The sequence below is a fragment of the Centrocercus urophasianus genome, unplaced genomic scaffold (assembly GCF_019232065.1).
Source record: "Centrocercus urophasianus isolate 14NV4802_14NV808 unplaced genomic scaffold, USGS_Curo_1.0 seq_21, whole genome shotgun sequence".
Taxonomy (NCBI): Eukaryota; Metazoa; Chordata; class Aves; order Galliformes; family Phasianidae; genus Centrocercus; species Centrocercus urophasianus.
In genome coordinates this window covers 19,787,491-19,806,515 of record NW_024884767.1, presented here as the reverse complement: position 1 = coordinate 19,806,515, position 19,025 = coordinate 19,787,491, and the positions used below count along the sequence as shown (strand labels likewise).

Sequence of the window (19,025 nt, the reverse complement as noted above, 5' to 3'; positions counted from 1 at the left end):
CTCTCCCATTTCTACTCAGACAGTTGGATAACAGTAAGATCTAGACATTCTAGACCTCACATTGCTTTCACAGATGGGCTGAGGTTGAAAGGGAGTTCTGGGTCCACTACTCCTCCCCCCGCTCTAGTAGGGGCACCTAGAGCAGGTTGCCCAGGACCATGTCTAGGTGGCTTTTGGAGATCTCCAAGGAGAAGACTCAACCGCCTCTCTGGGCAACCTCTGCCAGTGCTTTGCCACCTACATAGTGCAGAAGTGCTGCTTGGTGTTCAGAGGAAAGAAAGCTCCCGTGTGCCAGTTTATACCCACTGCCTTCTGTCCTTACTCTGTGCCCCATGCAAAAGAGCCTGGCTTTGTCCTCTTCACACTCTCCCTTCAAGTATTTGTTGTCATCGAGGCTCCTTCTCAGCCTCCTCTTTTCTGGCTTATAACAAGAAAATGCTGAATGTTGGTGTGAATAGACATTCATAAGGTGAGCAGTAAGATACTGATGAGGGTACCCAGACAAAGAGACAACAAGAATTGGTGGAAGGTGTGTAATGCTTCCACAATGACACATTAATTTTCTTCCTATTAGCTCCACTTAAAATGTACTGTTGTGAGTTAGAGGTCGTATTGTCTTTTTCGGGTTGGATGATCATCTTTGCTAATATCAATTACAGTGTCAGGGCAAGTGGGGGCAGCAACTAAGGTCTAGAGGTCTTCCTTAACTTTCTTTTCTGTAATGTTCTTGTCCCTATTTTCTCAGCATACCAGTTTTTCTATCTGAAGATTCCAATTTCTCTTTTCATTACTGTTTAGGATTTATTCTACTTCAGAAAATAAAATGATCTTTTCCTCTAGATTGTTGCTTGTGAAATATACACACTCAGTGTCAAAGCACTATAGAGTAGTGCATCTTGGCAAGTTAAACAGAGAGGTTTGGAAACTTGTATTCCTGTTTTGCCATGTTCTTGTTACGTTTTTTAGGTTTTTTGGTTTTTTTTTTCAGATCACCAATGGAACACTAGATGTAAAAAAGTTAATGAAAACTTGGATTCTGCATAAAGGATTTCCTTTAGTGACTGTTAACCGAAAAGGAAAGGTCATCTCATTACATCAGGAAAAATTTTCATATCGTGTAGAACCAGATAATTGGACATCAGACACGAGGTAATTACCTTCTTACTACTTTCTATCCATTAAAATCTATTTGCAGATATCTTTCGTCTTGCACCTTTCTTATTTGTGTTTTTGGGCTCTATGTTTTTACTACTCGAGAAAATAGAATCACAGAATGGTTTGGGTTGGAAGGGACCTTTCGAACACCTAGTTCCAACCCCCTGCTATAGGCAGGGACATTTCCCTGCTCAAAGCCCCCATCCAGCCTGGCTTTGGGCACCTCCTTGGAGGGGACATCCGCGACCTCTCTGGGCAACCTCTTCCAGTGTCTCAGTACCCTCATAGTAAAGAATAGTTTCCTAATATCTAGTCTAAATCTGCCCTCTTCTAGATAAAGCCATTTCCCTTTGTCCTGTCACTGTATACTCTTATAAAAAGTCCATGTTCAGCTTTCCTGTAGGCCTCCTTCAGGTGTTGGAGGGGCCATTCTAAGGTTGCCCTTAAGCCTTCTCTTCTCCAGGCTGAAGAGCTCCAACTCTCTCAGCTTGTCCTCATAGCCCTGTGATCATCTTTGAGGCACTCCTCTGGACTTTTTCCACAGCTTGAGTCCTTGTGTTGAGGGTCTGTCAATTGTTTATGGGCTGATTTGGCCCTGTTCTGTGACAGGGTGGAGGGGTGAGGGAAAAAGGGTAGAGAGGTGGGCCCCAAAACAAAACAGCAGCAGCAATCTGAGGAAAAACAAACTAATTTACTAAATAAGATACTGAAATGCAAGATAACTCACTATAATACAATATAATACTATATAGTTAAAATTGGAGCTAATAAATAAAATTAAATTAGAGAAAGTGTGTTTAAAAAAAAACAAACTGAAAAGCCTTATACTAATGCGGAGACAGGGCATGCAGTTGGGACGAGCAGCAGAGAGGAGAGCCTGACAATTGAAAAGGGAAAAGTGGACATCAGGTGATCTTGCCAGGGGTTATATCTCCTCTCTGAACACAAAGTCCTCTGGGGTATGTAGTTCTTCTCTTCTGGGACAGATGCCCAGAACTGCAGCATTGACTCTTTTAACTCTGTGCACTACATGATGTTGTGATGTGGAATACCGATAACGGTAACCCATTCCCGCTTCCACTCCCTATATTTCTTTTTGTGCCGAAGTCCAGGAGCTCCTTGTTGATCCAAGGAGGCCTTCTGGCATTCTTACAATAATAATAACATAATAATAACAATAATACGATTATTAATGAGATAATAAGATAATTTAGCACGGCATGTACATCTAATATCTTAACTGGAAAAATAATTGATGATCTATGCCTATTTCTACCTAAGCAACTGTTAATATTCTGTGGGCTTCCTTTGCAAAAATGTCTTACATTGTGAAACTTACCTGTATTTTCTAACAAAATATAATATCATAAGCTAGAATCCTTTTAGAGATTTTGGTGATTTTACGCAGTTATGTGAAGTCTTAATAAGAACTGAATCCTTTGCATCTTCTTCCACAGTCAAACCCATGGAAGGAATTTGTCTCTTCAGATGCTGAAAGTTACAGGGCTGTGTTTTGTTTTTTTTGGAGAGGAAGAAGGAAAACAGTATATAGTTGGAAGGGAAGGATTGTTAGGCTTAATTGTCATTCTGCATCTGGCAGATATCAGTTTGTGAAGTGCATGGAAGGTTTTTGATGAGTGCTCCATGCGAGTCATTCACGGAAGGGCCCCCATCAAATGTGTATCTACAATTTGTTTTGCCTCACTTAAAGTTACATTTTCTCTACATAAACAAGTCCCAGTCATCTTTATGAAGCAAGTTAGCATTTATTCGTCCAGGTTGCAGTTCACTTGGGTCAGTACTGGTGATGTGCAGTCAGTTATGGTTTCTGTTACCATGATTTGAAACCTGAGTCTTGCATTTGAATCAACCTGAATTGTTTTGTTGGATTTTTCGTAGTTCGTTTGTTTTTAATGAAACAGGAAAACACTAGACTGAATTGAAAATAGTACTGGTTGAATTTCTGATACAGCTGAAGATTTTCTGTCCACATTACTTCTCCAATGCTGGAATTAAGTAGTAGGAAATCTCAACATGATAGGAGTAATAATTTTTTTTAAAAGATGTATGTGTTTTTTTCTATCATATTCAGATTATATGAATGTTATTTATACTTTATGCAACATGCAGTGTAATTTTAATGTATTAAATGCTTAAATTAAAAAACCGAAACACAGTAACCTTCAAGACAAATAATAAATTGTACTCCACATATGCTTCTCTTTGTAGTTATCTCTGGGATATTCCTCTCACCTACACGACTAACAGGTGCAACTTTACCCATTGCATTAATGCATATTTACTGGACCAGAAATCAGGTATGACTCAAAACTTTGGAAGCTATTTTAATTTAAGTATTACAGATTACTGACCTTTCTGAGCATAGGATGCAAAGATGAAGACCCATAGAGTACAAAATAATTGCAGAGACCCAGATTAAAGCACAGTGAGTTCTGTCGTCAAAGCATGTTGTTAAAGAACTGAAAACAACATGGACAGAAACACAGGTCTGGAATTTGTTGAATCTTGTTCTCTTCTTATCCTAATGCATGCCCAAACTGTCTTGAGCTACTTATCCTTGAGGGAACGAACACAATTAGAGTTGCTCTGCCTGTGTGTTGAAATCTGGAGGAGTTATTTTCAGCTCAAATATTATTTACTTTGTTTCTTGTTACAAGAATATATTCCATCTGGAAGAGATTAAGTTTTTGAGAAAGCTTTTGTAAAACTTGAAACTATGATCTTTTCAGATAAGTACTCTGCTTTTGCTGTATTAGCTACTTTGACACTTAAATTTCATGTCATTGTGTTGTTGTTTTAATTCACACCTGCTTTTCTCCATACCACGTGAATATTTGCTTACAGTATCATGTAGAATTTTGCTAAAATCACTTCATATATCTCCATGTTCCACTGACATCAATAATTTTTTGCATTTTAAGTGACTCTTCCTCACTGTTTTACATCATCTCAGTGAAGAAACGTTTTTTCTTGATTAAATTTTTCATACATTGTATTTACCTTGCAATTACATTTAATTCATAAATCTATCTCCTGCCTCTACTATTTAAAATAAAAATGTAGAAAATAAAAATCAGATATGTAGAGCTGATCTTTGATGTTTGCTGTTTACTGTATTTTACAAAATTTCCAGCCCTCAGAGGTGACTTCAGAAATGTTATAAAAACTGGAAATAAGTATGTTGTTAGTGTCATTCTGATGTTGCCTTTACAAAGCCCTCAATTATTCCTAAACTTTTTAATTTGACCTGGATGTTTAGAAAGAGTCCTTGTGAACTATCAGAATGGAAAAACAAAGTTGTTCAATTGAATGTGAATCTTATTATAATTAATAACATAAGTAGCCTGATTTCAAATGTCCCTGTTGGTGATCTCATCTTCATCATACTGTAGAAATTTGGATGTGTAGGATATAAGAGAAGGAGAGGCATATAAAAGAGTTTGGAGTAGAATGTTTACTAAGCTTGAAGGACATTACATTTGCTCTGCAGGTTGAGGACTTGGACAATAATTACAGAATTAATTGAATTACAGAACTTTTTTTCCCATTTCCCGTAAGTTTTCCTTTTTTGTGTCTAGTTGACTTTGAAACTAGATTGTGTCCTTTCATCCACCTTAATGTCATCCCTAATTGTCAGTGTTTTTGTGTAATGTGTCACTGGTAATTATGTATGAGAGATTGGGACTGGGTTATAGAAAGGAGTGCTGGCAGCAAATCTCTCTTAACTAGTAAGGGCTGCAGATACCAATGGAGACTTAACTGTTTTTTTTTTAACATTTGAATTTGAAAGAACAAATGCTATGTCTTAGTGTCTGCTGCTAACTGGTTGTCTGTCCATTAGCTACCATTGAACTTCCAGAAGAGGTGGAATGGATAAAATTCAATGTAGACATGAATGGTTATTACATAGTAAATTATGATGAAGACTGGGAAACACTGATTGATCTGTTGAAAAAAAACCACACTTCTTTAAGCGCTAAAGACAGAGCCAATTTGATCAACAATATTTTCAGCCTTGCAAGGTAAGACTTTCATATTGGAAAACATAATTAATACGAATTTTAGGTTTTTCCAAGTTGAATCAGATCTGGGTTGTGGTGATGGCTGCTTTAAAGAAGTTTTTATTCAGTCTCCATTAGCTTCTTAAAACTGTATACTGTTCACTATTTTTTTTTAATTATTTTTTCACTGATTCTTCCATATTGGTTTGAGATGTCATCTCTCTGTTTTTCATTGTTTCTTTCTTTCTTAGAGCAGTATCCATTTATTTGCATCCCAGAGGTACATGATTGCTTCCGTTACTGGAAGACATTATTTTCTTTAGTTGTCTGCTAGTCTGCTGGGTTTTTTTTTCTGTATTCTGTCAATAAATACTTCTCCATAGACAAGCAAGGGGTTTGCCTTTCAAGTTTTTATTTGAAAGCTGATCCCCTGCTCTTTCACTGCTGGCACTATTTGTAGTGAGGCTGAATGATCTAGAAGATCTCTTGGATAACACTTTCCTTTAGTTGAGTACCCTCATTTATGATAAATATTTTTGGGATGTCATTTTTATACCTTTCTACCTATTTCAGTTTATGTTAATTGAAGACGTTAATGTAAAGTTAGTGTCACTATCTTCTTGCTGATGTTGTAATACAAAAACGTTTACATCTAAAGCATTACTCTTTCTACTCACCTGTTACTGTGTTAGTGTAATGCAGGTTATTGTAACTTGGCCAGTACAGATGTTATCACCTAAACCACTTCAATGTTCTGTTCATTGACCGGCAGTCTAGGAAGAGAGTCTCTGAAAAAGGCCTTTGAGCTGATCGATTACCTTGAGGAGGAGAGCAGCTCTGCACCTCTCACTCAAGCTTTGTTTCAGCTGGGTCTTATTTTCAGCCTTCTAGAGAAAAGGGGAGAACAACAATTGGCAGCACGTGTCATGGTATGTCCTAGTTTTCTGCTAATTGTAGTTTGAAATAATTTTTTGTAATGTTTATAGTTAAATTAGAGTTGACTGTTGAATTCACTAGACTCATCAAGCTAAACTGGGATTTGTTCTCAGTCTTAGCAACTTCTGTGAGGTAGCAGTGATCTACTGCAGTGCTAAATTTTCTGTTGTGACTTTTTCCCCCCCCCAGTTTTTTGTAGGTCTGGTAAGGTAGTGGAATCTGGGAAATTATAACAGGGTCTATGAAGGTTAAGATAGTGCAGAACCTGTGACAATTTCTAGTACAGAAAGGCTATTTCCACAATTGTTGTATCTGGACATCACAGATCAAATTGATATAGAAGCTTCAGGGGGGATAAAGGTAATACTATTTTCTGAAAAAATACAAATGAGCAAATGGTCATCATTCACTCATTCCAGCCAAGAGATAGGTTAGCATAATGCAGTGTTACAGACATAGCAGTAAAATGAAGATGTTAGGTTCAGTTCTTGTTATCTCGTTATCTGCTCTGAAAAACAACCCATGGTGTCTATTAGATGATAATAATTTACATTTGGATATCTCAGCTGATGAGGCATTTGGTGGAGCACCTAGCTAACAGTACAAAACTAGGAACAGAAGAGGTTCATGCTGTAGATAAAGCTTTGTTGTTTGTGCTAAACTAAGGAGCTCTTCTGTCACTTGATGGAGTTAAAAGCAGTTAAACATACAGAAGCTGTAATTAGTTGAGATCACAATGTGGCTATGAGTTTGAACTGTAGTAGCTTGAGGAATAGAGTTCAATTTGCATATTTAACATTAGATGTAGACTGGACTGTGTATGAGATCTATGTCATATCTGAAGTATTTGAGAAAAACCACTATGCTTAACCTCCACAGTTGTAAAACTATTTTTTCTTTTTCTTTTTTTTTTTAACTGATTTGGTTTGTGGAAAATCCTTTGGTAAGAATTAGCTGTTGCTAATGATTTTTCCTCCTTTAGAACAGAATAGAACGCCTGCTTGGCAATAAAATTGATCAGCAGCGCTGGACAGATGATGGGACGTTATCTGAACGAGAACTCCGGTCAATGCTGCTAACTTTTGCGTGCACCCATGATATAAGAAACTGTAGAAAAAATGCATCTGAGATCTTTGATAAGTGGATGAAATCAAATGGAACAATGAGGTACTAAAGCCATTCGGCTTTCACTGCTTTATCTACCTCTTCTTGTTACCCTGCCATTTGAGGGCACTTCATTCTGTCATTCACTGTTGCTTGTCCAAAATTAGTTGCGCTTTTAACATGAGGGGGCAAACTGTGCTAGATTTCAAAATTTTGTCTGAAGTCTTACTGAGGATAACTGCAAAAACATACGCAGATTGCATCCATGTGTTTCTTAAGCTGCATACTCATACTTCACTAGCAGTGTGAAGTGTACCCTTTTGTCTTGCAGAACTCATTCTACTCTGGGTTTTTGTGTGTTTTGTGCCATAGAAAATGACTCTGATTTTTGTGCCATTTGCTGTGTTATCATATGGCTTATTCCAAGTGAGTTAAAGTAGTAGAATGGCATGAATTCTTGTGTCCAGCAAGCATACGAGTGCTATGGAAATAAACTGCAGAAATGAGAGGGATCTCTTTCAAGCTAATCTTTTCATTTTGTAACTTTTTTTCCTTCTTTTCTCAGATGAGCATTTTTGTCCTCCCTCTTTTTTTTTTTTTTTTGGTTTGCTTGTTTTGTTTTGTTTTTTCCCTGTAGTCTTCCTAGTGACCTTATGAAAACCATATTTATAACTGGAGCCAAAACTAATGATGGCTGGGAATTCCTCCTAAAGATGTACTCCTCTTCAGTTCCTGAAGCAGAGAAAAGCAAAATGATTGAAGCTTTGGCCAACACAGAAGATGTCAGAAAGATGATGTGGTATGAAATAGACAATAAGTTCTGTGTTGTGTAAATTAAGTGATAGAATCTTTTCTTTTTTTTTTCATTAAAAAAAAAATTGTATGTATTAAATAAAATCTAGCTAGATGTTTTCTACAGGATTCTGTAAAAAGAAGAACATACTATTATTCACTCCAAAATAATTTATATGATGGAGTAGGTCAAGGTGAAATACGTACAAAGGAAACAATTGAACTCAAAAGCTTTGTAGCAGTAGTAAAGGAACTTCAGGTTTTTGTGGTAATGGTAACACAAATGGCAGATTGTTCTATTTACATCTTATTAACCAAGGCAATAACTTTTTGGGTCTTTTTGTTCTTTCTCTGGCCTTACACCATGCTCCCATACCTCTTTAAAGTTTAAATCTCATTATTATGTGAGGGGGACACTAAACATGTCCTGGTAGGTGACTCCAGTTACAACTATTCTCTTTTAACTTATCAGTGAATTATCTTTTATTTTACGAGTTGTGCAAATTTACTTCACCTCAACACCAGTGAAAACTCAGGTACTTGGATTAGAGCGGAGGTCATTCAGTTCATGAGAACTCAAGTGAAATGAATAACGGTGCATATAGAATGTAGCGTCACTATGCTCCAGATGCTAGAAATTGCTTGTTATTTTTTCGGTTACATGATCTTGTCCTTCTAATTCACAAGTATCTGGAGAACCATGTGAAAACACAAGATTTCTTTTCCTGCCCCTTTTCATATACTTTGTGTTTTAGGTTAATGCAGAACAGCCTTGAAGGAGAAGTCATCAGGACACAGGAGCTTTCACATATCATAGCAACTATTAGCCACAGTTTGCCTGGACACTTGCTGGCCTGGGACTTTGTCAAAGAGAACTGGGAAAAACTTACACGGAAGTAAGGCTTTTGATGTAGCTGAAATGCACAGTCCCATTGGCAAGAGGATAGCTCTTATTATGTCCCAGTGAATAAGTAGTTTGCTTCATATAAGAATATCTATATTGGAATTTTAATGCCTGCTTTAAAATCTGATTTTACAAAAATACTTGGAAAATGTGTCTTTTTATCTCACTAGTAGTTGATGAGACTTTGGAGACACCTAGAACCTGTTAGTTATTCTAGATGGTCTTGATTTGAATTTCTGTTAAAAGCATACCTTCTGTGATGGTTATGTAGGATACCTATGTGGTGAAAGACATTCAGAAGCAGATCCAGGGAATTAATTCATCTTTTATTTATTCCGTCTTGCTACGGTAATCTCAAAACCAAAAAACACCGCTTGTTTTAGAAATGTATTTTCTCCATAACTGACCTTAAGGGATACCCAGCTGGAGAGCTGGTCTGCAAATCTTCCATAAGCTGACAGTTACATGGAAAATTGTATTTCTGTGTTCTAGCTGTGATCTGTAACGTTTTTGTGTTGCTAAAAAGGCTCATTCCAGATGAAAATTCATGCTTTAGCAAGCAGGATTAATTAATAATCAGTATTACAAAACTACTTGATTCAAAATTAGTTCTGGAGGTGAACTTAATTGTTTTTGAATGTGTACCACAAATACTGATGTTGCTGTTCAATGTCTTCAGCTTTTACTGTTCATAGAAGCTTGAAAAATTTCCATGGCTTTGAAGTTTCAATTTTTAGAGACTTTAAATGTCCTGAGGATTAGATTTGTAAGACCCTGTATCTGTTTTTAAAAAGAGTAGGTATGTAAACTTGAATTTAATTCTCTCTAGTGATTTCTAGTGAAACAAACAAACTAAAAAAAATAAGAAGTTCGTGTGCATACACAAACTGTGTGATAAAGTGGCTTCTCATTTTTTTTCTTCTTTGTATTTCAGGTTTCATCTAGGCTCATACACTATCCAGAATATCATTAGCTCATCAACTTCCCAGTTTGCAACAAAGGTGCATCTACTTGAGGTTGGTGATTTAATTAAACAGAAAATAATATTTTTTAGAGCCAGTGCTGTCTTTGGTTATTTGGAGGATGGGGAAAGCATGTGTTGTCTACTGTGATGAAGTCCCTTTACAAGGATATACAGCTATTTCTATCCCCATGTCATACATAAGAAATGTATACAGAAACATGCTGAACATTTTGAATTTTGGCAGAGTTGGCATACAGTCAAGTACAGCTTTCTGTTTATATTGCTTTGGTTTCCTGTTGGTTTGAATGCTCTGTCTCCCAAAATAGTGATAAAAAAATTTATGATAGAATCATTTGGGTTAGAAGGGACCTTTGAGGGCCATCTAGTTCAGCTCCCCTGCAATGAACAGGGACACCACAGCTGGATCAGGCTGTCCAGGGCTTTAACCAGCCTCCCCTTGAAAGTCTCCTGGGACTAGACATCCAGCACAACACTGGGCAGCCTGTTCCAGTGTCTCACCGCTTTTACTGTAAGAGGCTTTTTCCTTATATCCTAAACTAAATCTACCCTCCTTGAGTTTGAAGCCATTTCCCCTTGCTCTGTTGCCACAGACCCTGCTAACAAGTCCCCTTCTTTCCTGTAGCTTCCCTTTAGACACTGAAAGGCCGCTATCAGATCACAGCCTTCTCTTCTCCAGACTGAACAGCCCTAGCTCTTTCAGACTGTCCTGATAGGAGAGGCTTTGGTCTAGACCTTGTGAATAGTCTGTGCTTTTCTTTTCTGTGGAATGTGTTCAGAGCCATAAGGATTGCTTTACATTGTTTTAACTGTCAGCAATCCCGAAGAGCTGTTTTGGATGTTCAGTATCCAGTTAATGTTCATTAGAAATCTCCAAGACAGGGTTCCCTAGCAGTGTCCTGAAGTTCATGTGTTAAAAGTAGTTTAAGGTTTATGCTAATGTTTTCGTTCAGAAAATTGGACAGAGATAGCTGCTTGTGATTTGACCTGTCATATTTCAAGTGTAACCATTGATAGGTGTAATATTGAATGGAGGTGGGGGGTCATTCCAGAGGACTGAAGTGAGTCTCTCAAAACAAATAGTTATTTTTTAGAAAGCAAAACATTTTTCTAGGACTTGGAGTGCTTTGTGATGGCTCAGTATTTAATGTAATGAGTGAATATCTGTTTATTGGTAAACTAATTTACTGAAACCAGACAGCAGCCCTACCATGGGAGGTGGTTGGATCTAGATGGTCTTTAAAGATCCTACCAACTCAATCCATTCTATAATTACTGCAGTTCCTGTAAAATATGTTTGTCTTACATTTTGGGAAGCCAGCTCTGAGAATTTGGCTTGATACAAATTCTGACATATGCATGTAGCCTTTGTTTCTGAACCTATTTGTTTGGCCAGCATTGATTTTAATTAAGATTTTCTTTTCTCTTGTTATGCAGGTGAAAACATTTTTTGAGTCAAAATCAGAAGAGAGCTCTAAACTGCGTTGTGTAAAAGAGGCAATTGACACAATTCAGCTTAATATCCAGTGGATGGAGACTAACTTAGCAAAGCTACAGGAATGGCTGTAGCACACATAATGTTGTAGTGTGCCAGCCATTAGAAATCTGTGGACGTTTGCTCCGTTTCTTTTGCAAAAGCCAGGATGAAACCAGGCATTGCTGCAACATTGTTTGCACTATTAGAGAGTCTAGAAAGCTCAGGGCATGTCTCACATAAAATTTGATTTCCCTTGAAGCATTTATGTGCAGGATTAAGTATTTATTCTGAAACTGTTTTCATCTGTAGACCAAACATTTCCATGAGTGATGATACATAATTTTGATATTTGAAACTTACACCCTTAATTTGGAGTCGTGTGCCAGTTTCTCATCAGTGGAAATTAATAATTTTTTTTAAATGTAAAAATGCAGATAGTTCCACAGAAATTAAAGAACCTGTTTTGCAACAGAACCATACTTAAGATACCTATTAGTGGACTGAACCATAACTGATGTTGCTGTATTATCTGTGAGCAACTGCACAAAACTACCATTGAAAGTGGCTGCAGGCTAGTTCATCTGTTAAAGTGACTACTGATTTCTCCACCTTTGACTGTTTGATTTCATTACTTGTTTCAGAGTTTCTGCAATTAGTCAGTATGTGCCAGCCACTTCATTTGGATAAGTTTATACCTTTTTTTTCCCTTGCTTGTTACCTCCTATATTGCAGGACAAATTGTGTACACTGTTTCTTGTTTTAACATCTAGAAATCTTCTCATTTAGATTTTAATGGTTTCTTCTTACACTGTTGTGAAAAACCTTGTGAGACAAATCTGCAAATTCTATAAAAGAAGGGGATCTAAAAGCAGAGATGTACCACATTGGAAAGGCAGAATACCAGTTGTGCATTCTGTCTGTCTTTCAAAAGCAGTGAAAAAGGCCATTTTTGAGGCATCACATATAAATACAACACATAGAAGATTAAGCATACTTGTTTATGTGGAGATGTGATGATGTTTTCAAATGTTCAAATTTCACTATTGATGCACCTTTTGTGGATTCTTGCAAGCAGATTCACCTGTTATCTTATTACAAGCCAATTAAATGATCAGTTATAAACTGCTGTGAAAGTGCTAACAGAAATTGAATTCGAACAAAACAAATTTAATTACCAGTAAATTCTGAAGAAGATAACAGTGAGAATTTGTCACAGGTAACTCAAACTGAAGGCTTTAATTTATGAAATTGCAGCATTGGCTGTACAGTTAATTAGCAGAAATAATAAGCTATGACTTGCTTAAACCATGCTGTATTTTTCCCATCCTTTCAGAATGAGAAGTTCTTTCCTAGAAAAGAAATCTCTCATTTTTTCATCAGCTCACATTAAAAGTAACATTTGCAGTTCTAACCTTGAAGTTATCAGAAAGAATGTTAGCTTTGAGAGTGTACAAACGAATGTTTGCCCAAAAGGCCCAGAAATGAACAATTTTCACAGGTACTTCAGAAGGGATTGGTGGTTTGAGCACTGAAAGTAGGTCATGCCATTCTACTTCCATACAAGTTATGCAATTAGATTTGTAATTAATTATGTTTTTTTTTTTTTAGCCAGCTATCATGTCTTGTAGTTTTCTTCATTTATTTTAAATCTCTGTGCTTTCTGCATAAATATTATCTCCATATTTGTATATTTGTGTGTACTTAGTTTTGTTTTGCAGACCCTTCTCAATGTTAAATGCTTTCACTTTTCTATCCTATCAAACTTCTTTTTCTTCAGCTCTGATTGGTACTGAGGCATATAAATTTCAAATGGAAACTGGAGGAGAATTCCCTCTTCTTCCTGATTTCTGCTGTAGGATTTTTTTTGACATTTTATTCAGATGGTGTACTGATAATTAGCTCTATGCAAGGAAATTGCATGCAGCTGAATGTAAACTGTATCAAGAGAGTGTGGAAGATCAAAGAGATTTTGGAGGGATTTCTCAATTTTTATTTTACTATTTTTTGAAAAATAAACAATACTTTTAGTATGTCAGTTTCATAGGATTTGATATCATTTTATGTCATGTAGTCTATAAATTCATTAAAAGTTGTACTGGAGTCTTTCTTTCAAGTGAAGTTCTTAAATACACTCCTCTGTTTTTGAGATTATTGGAAACTGATGAGGGTTAGAATGGCAAAGGCATGAGCAATGAATTGCCCTTTAAGAGTCACATCTGCCAAGCCTTGCTGCAGAGAATGAAAACTTACTAGTTCTTTGAATTTTCTTTGGCTTCTGGTCAAATGAAAAACATATTGTAGCCAGCAGCAACACTTTACTTAATTTCCATAGTATTTTCTAGCTAAAATTGCAGAGCTGATGTTTTCTGTACATCTTAGGACACTCTTACTTTGCAGTAGAAGAGCTTTACCGTGCAAAGCTGTGCTGACGCTGCATCATTTCCTGCAGTGTGAAATGATGGTGTTTAATACATAGGGATTGCACAGTTTGTATTTGGCTGGACTGCATCAATTACTGTCCTTGAAGCCATTATGCACTGGTTGTTTTGTTACTTTCCAGTATCCTCAGTGGTGGTATTCCTGGTGAGTGGACTTTTAAGAACTTACTGTGGTGAAAATCAAATATGCATATAAATATTTTTTACTTCTATAAGTAAAACAAAATATTTTTCTGATGTAAAAATTGCCTACCAGGAAAAGTGCAAACAAGCATTTGAGCCCTGGAGAAAGGTTTGATCCCTCTGCCAGATCACCTCCTTTTTTTTTTTTTTTTTTTAATTTAGAGATGGAAAAAGTGCAAATTATGTAGGACAGATCATAAGACTCCTAATGTATGAGAAGATGGTAACATATGGAATGAAGAAGTTTAGAATAGGCATAGTTTTTTTCTGTGTAACTGATCATAGAGATGATTGTTGTGCCTTACAGCTTGTAATTGAAGCAATATGCCAGACAGCGTAAACACCCTGTTCTCCTTTAGGAGCCAGCTGAGGTCTTAGAGGCTGATGAGGCTCGATTCTCTGAGCACAATTCAACTCTGAGCTGATGGGGAAGCAGAATATCATTTCTGAGGGTGCTGCCTTGTCATACAGATCGTTTTGTGGGTCAGTGAGGTATGGTGGGGGGAGAACAACTGAGCAGTGTTGGCTTTTGTTGTGTCCTTTAAGTATGATAAAAACTGTACTTCAGCGTACAGATTTTCCAATTATGGAACTGCCACGTACGTAAACGTTTTGAAAATAATGTCACAGCAACTCCCAGTTATTACATTGCTGTCAAGATTAATCCTTAAACTTCCTTCTTATCCACTCATCTATGGAAATCCCTTACTTGATTGAGAGCCAGCTTGCTTGGGCTGTTAAATCTATATTAGTTGTTGGGCTTGGCACTGAGAAGGTGTAGAAGGATACTGTCTACCACTGGGAGAAGAAATTTTAGATCTTGAAGCTTTAGAAACTGATTGTACATGTGTTGTAAGAGTGAGCTTGGAGGAAACAGATGGTGCAACTAACTACTTCATCTTGGTGGCCAGCAGATACTGGAGGTGTAACTTTTAGAATTCTTTTTAAGCAAACATTTTGAGTCTATCTTTCACCTGTTCTCCCTTTGGTAGAACATTCCATTTTATGACACAGACTGTACTATCCTTCCTTTGCTTTCCTGGAAGATGGTGTCTTTGTTTGCACTCTGAAATTCTATTAATGCTGCCTCAGTGACCATTCTCACTTGAATGCACTTGCTGGGTTCAGTCATGTGCATTTTAGCTCCTCACACAACTCCGATCCTTGAGTCACGTAGTATGCTCGGCCACACGCTGAACATTCATTGTTTGACATTTACAGTAAAGTGCGTACATACAATGATTTTGAATAGTAATATTTGTGCTTATCGCTTTCATCAAGATGCTACTAAATGTTCAAAAATTTTTGCTACTCTTCAAGGCATGGAGTCACGTGGTTTCTAGAAAAAAAATATATTTACCATATTAAACTCAGGTCATATTGCTGAAGAATTTAAATCTTTAATTTTGCTGTGCTATTTCAACCTGCTGTTGTAATAGAGATATTGATTTTTATATGTGATAATTCAACTTTGATCCAGAACAGGAGACAGGTATCTTTTCTGAATTAGTAATGGTGGCACAAAAACAAATCATAACACAATCTTAAAGATACAGCTGTTAAAAAACATACTAGCTTGAATGGATTTAAACAATCCAATTTGAATGGATTTCTTAAAAATGAAGCATAGATTTTCTGTTCCAAGATTTGGAGACTAGGAGAGTTTTGAATATATGGCATAAAACAACTTTCTACAATGAGAACTGAGTCCTGTCTTTGTTAAGTCAAGGTTAAGTTAGGTATCCCTGAAAAATATCTTGAGTTCATTTGAAATGCTATGTAGTGTAGGTACTTGTAAAGGGTTGCTCTTTGTGTTTTAAACACTGTAGAAATATACAAGCCAATGTCAATTCACAGGTGTCTGAACTGTGAGTGGTAAACTGCAGGTTGTAAAATACCTGCCTTCAAATGGGGATTCAAATACTGTATGTGTGCGTGTGTACGTATAGATATATAAAATATGCAAAGTCATCTGTTTCATTTGTAAAGGGAGAAAAAGCTGATTTTCTTCATATTTCAGAGAAATGTTTTTGCATATTACCAGCACTGATTTGAAAGGCATGTGTACTGCAAACACTATTGCTTTTTGTGAGATAGAAATAAAGTATTTCAATATAACTCCAAGGTTATGTGTCTGTGCTTCCGCCCCCTGTATTTTTTTTATTTGACTGTGCCCAGAAATCCTTGTTGGTTCACTCAGACCTCCAAGCATTATTGCCTGGTTCCCTTCAATGGTGTGGGTGTCTCTGAAGCTTGGAGTAATGGTCCTTGACAGTTAGGACTGCCTCCATAGCTGCAACTTTAGCAAGCTGATACATTAATAGATAGTTCGCTAGTTCTTCAGTCTGAGCTATAATGGAATTATATATTATATATATATTATATATTATATATTTCTACCTATATTATATATAAGTAGAAATGAGGACATTACTGAACATCAGTGGCTGTTTTTTGGTTTGTTTGTTTTTTGTTTTTGTTTTTGTTTTTAGGAAAATTGTACCTAACTTGCCGTCAATGTCATAACCATACTGAATTGACACAAATGTGAAGGATTTATCCTTTCCACTCTGTACTTCTTGTCATCTGTTTTATGTAGATCAAGTTAGTCATAGCTTGTTCTGGGGAACAGGTAGAAGAGTTGTGTTATTCTCAGTTACAGAGCCAAAGTGTACATCATTTCTGTCTTAATCCGACAAACCTGTGGCAGAAAGAAGCTGGTGGATTCCTACTTCAGACTAGTGGTGTTAGCCATCCTTGTGTGGCTCAGATAGAAAGAGGTGCAGGAATAAAGGAAATAACGGATGGGATGTGGAAAAATTTGGGGAAAGTTGTGGGAAATGGTCAGAAAAATGTATTTGGGAACTTGCACCTATGGGGAAAGTCAGTCTCCTTGCATGAACTACAGTCTGTCATCTGCAAAAACCTAGTTATTATTTCAACAGGGTAATAAGGTGCTCCAGCGCTCTGTATTCTAAGCAACAATCATGATGCTACCAAACTACATTGGTATACTTAGTATTAAACAAAAACCTTTCTCCAAATGCTAGCATCTCATCTCAGAGCCTCTGCCTACAAAACTTACAGGTACTGTGGTGGTCTATTTTTGTCACTGCAATTTCAAAAAGTCCTGGTAGCTTGAAATATTTTGCAGTGTCTGAGGCAGATAAAATTGACCATTCATTATAAAAGCAAGTCTGCATGAATTCTGTGGGTGGCATGAATTATGCAGGAAGTTTGAGCCATAAAGTGAGTTCTTTCTGTCTCCATATTTTCACCTGTTCTACATTAGGTGGAACATTCCTTCCTCTGATGGACTGGATTTTTCCAGTGCTGGAAGATGTTATCTTTCCTTGCACTCTGAAATTTCAAACAATGCTGTCCCACTAACCATACATTTTGTATGTGTTTTGTGCATCCGGACTTGTAAGCTGGATTTCAGAGTTCCTGTATCCTGTTTCACACAATTACTTGGTTCCACCACATGGTAAATGTTACAGTTCCGCATCTGGCCACGTTGTATGGAAAGGTACCTGTGTTTCTAATTACCCTTACGTGACACTGTTCGTCTCAGCTAATTTTTATAGAGATGCTACTTGGAAGGAGTGGAAAATACAACAGCAGTCTTGAGGTCTTGAACATTAGGGCCACAATGGTGGGGAAAACATGTAAATGGCTGCTGTTTAGTTTTACTTACATCTACGGATGGAGTGGAAATCTGGACAGTTGTACGCATCCTCGGTTCAGTAAGAAGAATGCGGTAATTTCTTCAGCTTGTGGTGGTAGTGATTAAATTGTTGCTCGGCAACTTTGCCATTATGATACCCTGCACTAATTTTTTTTGTCATACAGTAACTTTTCCTTAACAGCATGATTCCACTGTTATTTTGGCTCTGGATTTGTATTAAACTCCACTGTCTTCAGAGTATGCTTTCCTTCTTTTTTCTCAGTCCGTGTATTTGTCTATATAAAAGAGGAGGAAAATAATTCTTTTTTATTTTAGCAACCCATAGAAGAGTGGATTTTGGCACAGTAGTTGTATGAACCTCTCACTGTGGAAATGTGTTGTTGGTACTGTTATTACTGATAGTTAACTAATACCATTTATTAAAGGTGATTAATAGCAGGCAAAATGTTAACATTGAGTGAGCGATGAGTGATACAGATCCCTTCTCCTACTTAAGTGGTTTTATTGACAGCTGCAGGGTCATTAAATTGATGTTTTGGTAATGTGAGCCATGACTGTTCAGTCTCAGTGCAAAGCCAGTTGTCATCATACTCACAGTTGGAAGCGAACATTGTTGTCCAGTGACACAGGTCAGTGTAAAACAAGCTATTTCTTCCTATTTTCTTTTGTGATATCAGGCTCCAACCTTGCAACAGCTAGAACAAATGGAGCTCCTGTTTGCAACATCAGAAGGCAAACTAGCAGTGACAAGGGGAAATGGTCTGAAGGTGAGGGAGGGAAGGTTCAGGTTGGATGTCGGGGGGAAGTTCTTCACAGGCAGAGCGGTGAGGCTGCCCAGAGAAGCTGTGGATGCCCCGTCCCGGGAGGTGTTCAAGGCCAAGTTGGATGGGGCCTCGGGCAGCCTGGTCCGGTGTTACATGTGGAGGTTGGTGGCCCTGCCTGTGGCGGGGGGGTTGGAGATCCGTGATCTTTGAGGTCCCTTCCAACCCGTTGTTGGCTGTGCCCCAGCTGCAGGCCCGGCCCTGTTCTCGCCAGCTGCTGGGGCGGTGTCCTAGTGCTGCCGGCGGGGTGGCCTCTTGGCAGGAGGTGCAGAGGCCTCAGAGTTGCGGGCCCTCCTCTTCGGAGCTCGCCGAGGCGCCCTGCGTGAGCGCTGCGTGGCCCTGCTGGTGCCGGAGGGACCTGGCACTGCCTCCCCCGGCTCCTCCTGGGCTGCTGCTTGGTCGGTGCGCAATGGAGCCGGGATGGATGGAGGCTGGCTGGGACCTTCACCAAGGGCAGCGGTTGAGGGGACAGGAAGCTCCTCCTCCACGTTGTCTTCCCTGGTGCTGCTGGAGGGCTGTGGGC

The 19,025-nt window shown here is 37.9% G+C and overlaps 1 protein-coding gene across 2 annotated transcripts in view; it reads left to right on the top strand.

The window, feature by feature from the left end:
• The window catches only part of LOC122162567 (leucyl and cystinyl aminopeptidase), a 57,826-nt gene extending 41,715 nt beyond the window's left edge, over positions 1-16,111 (top strand). For both annotated transcript variants that reach the window (XM_042822972.1, XM_042822971.1), the window contains exons 10-18: positions 989-1,149; positions 3,385-3,473; positions 5,018-5,198; positions 5,950-6,106; positions 7,096-7,280; positions 7,855-8,016; positions 8,765-8,905; positions 9,848-9,929; positions 11,333-16,111. In XM_042822972.1, coding sequence (XP_042678906.1) covers positions 989-1,149; positions 3,385-3,473; positions 5,018-5,198; positions 5,950-6,106; positions 7,096-7,280; positions 7,855-8,016; positions 8,765-8,905; positions 9,848-9,929; positions 11,333-11,464 — 1,290 coding nt within the window. In that variant the 3' untranslated portion in view covers positions 11,465-16,111. The remainder of the gene's footprint in view (positions 1-988; positions 1,150-3,384; positions 3,474-5,017; positions 5,199-5,949; positions 6,107-7,095; positions 7,281-7,854; positions 8,017-8,764; positions 8,906-9,847; positions 9,930-11,332) is intronic.
• The last annotated feature ends 2,914 nt before the right edge of the window (positions 16,112-19,025 follow it).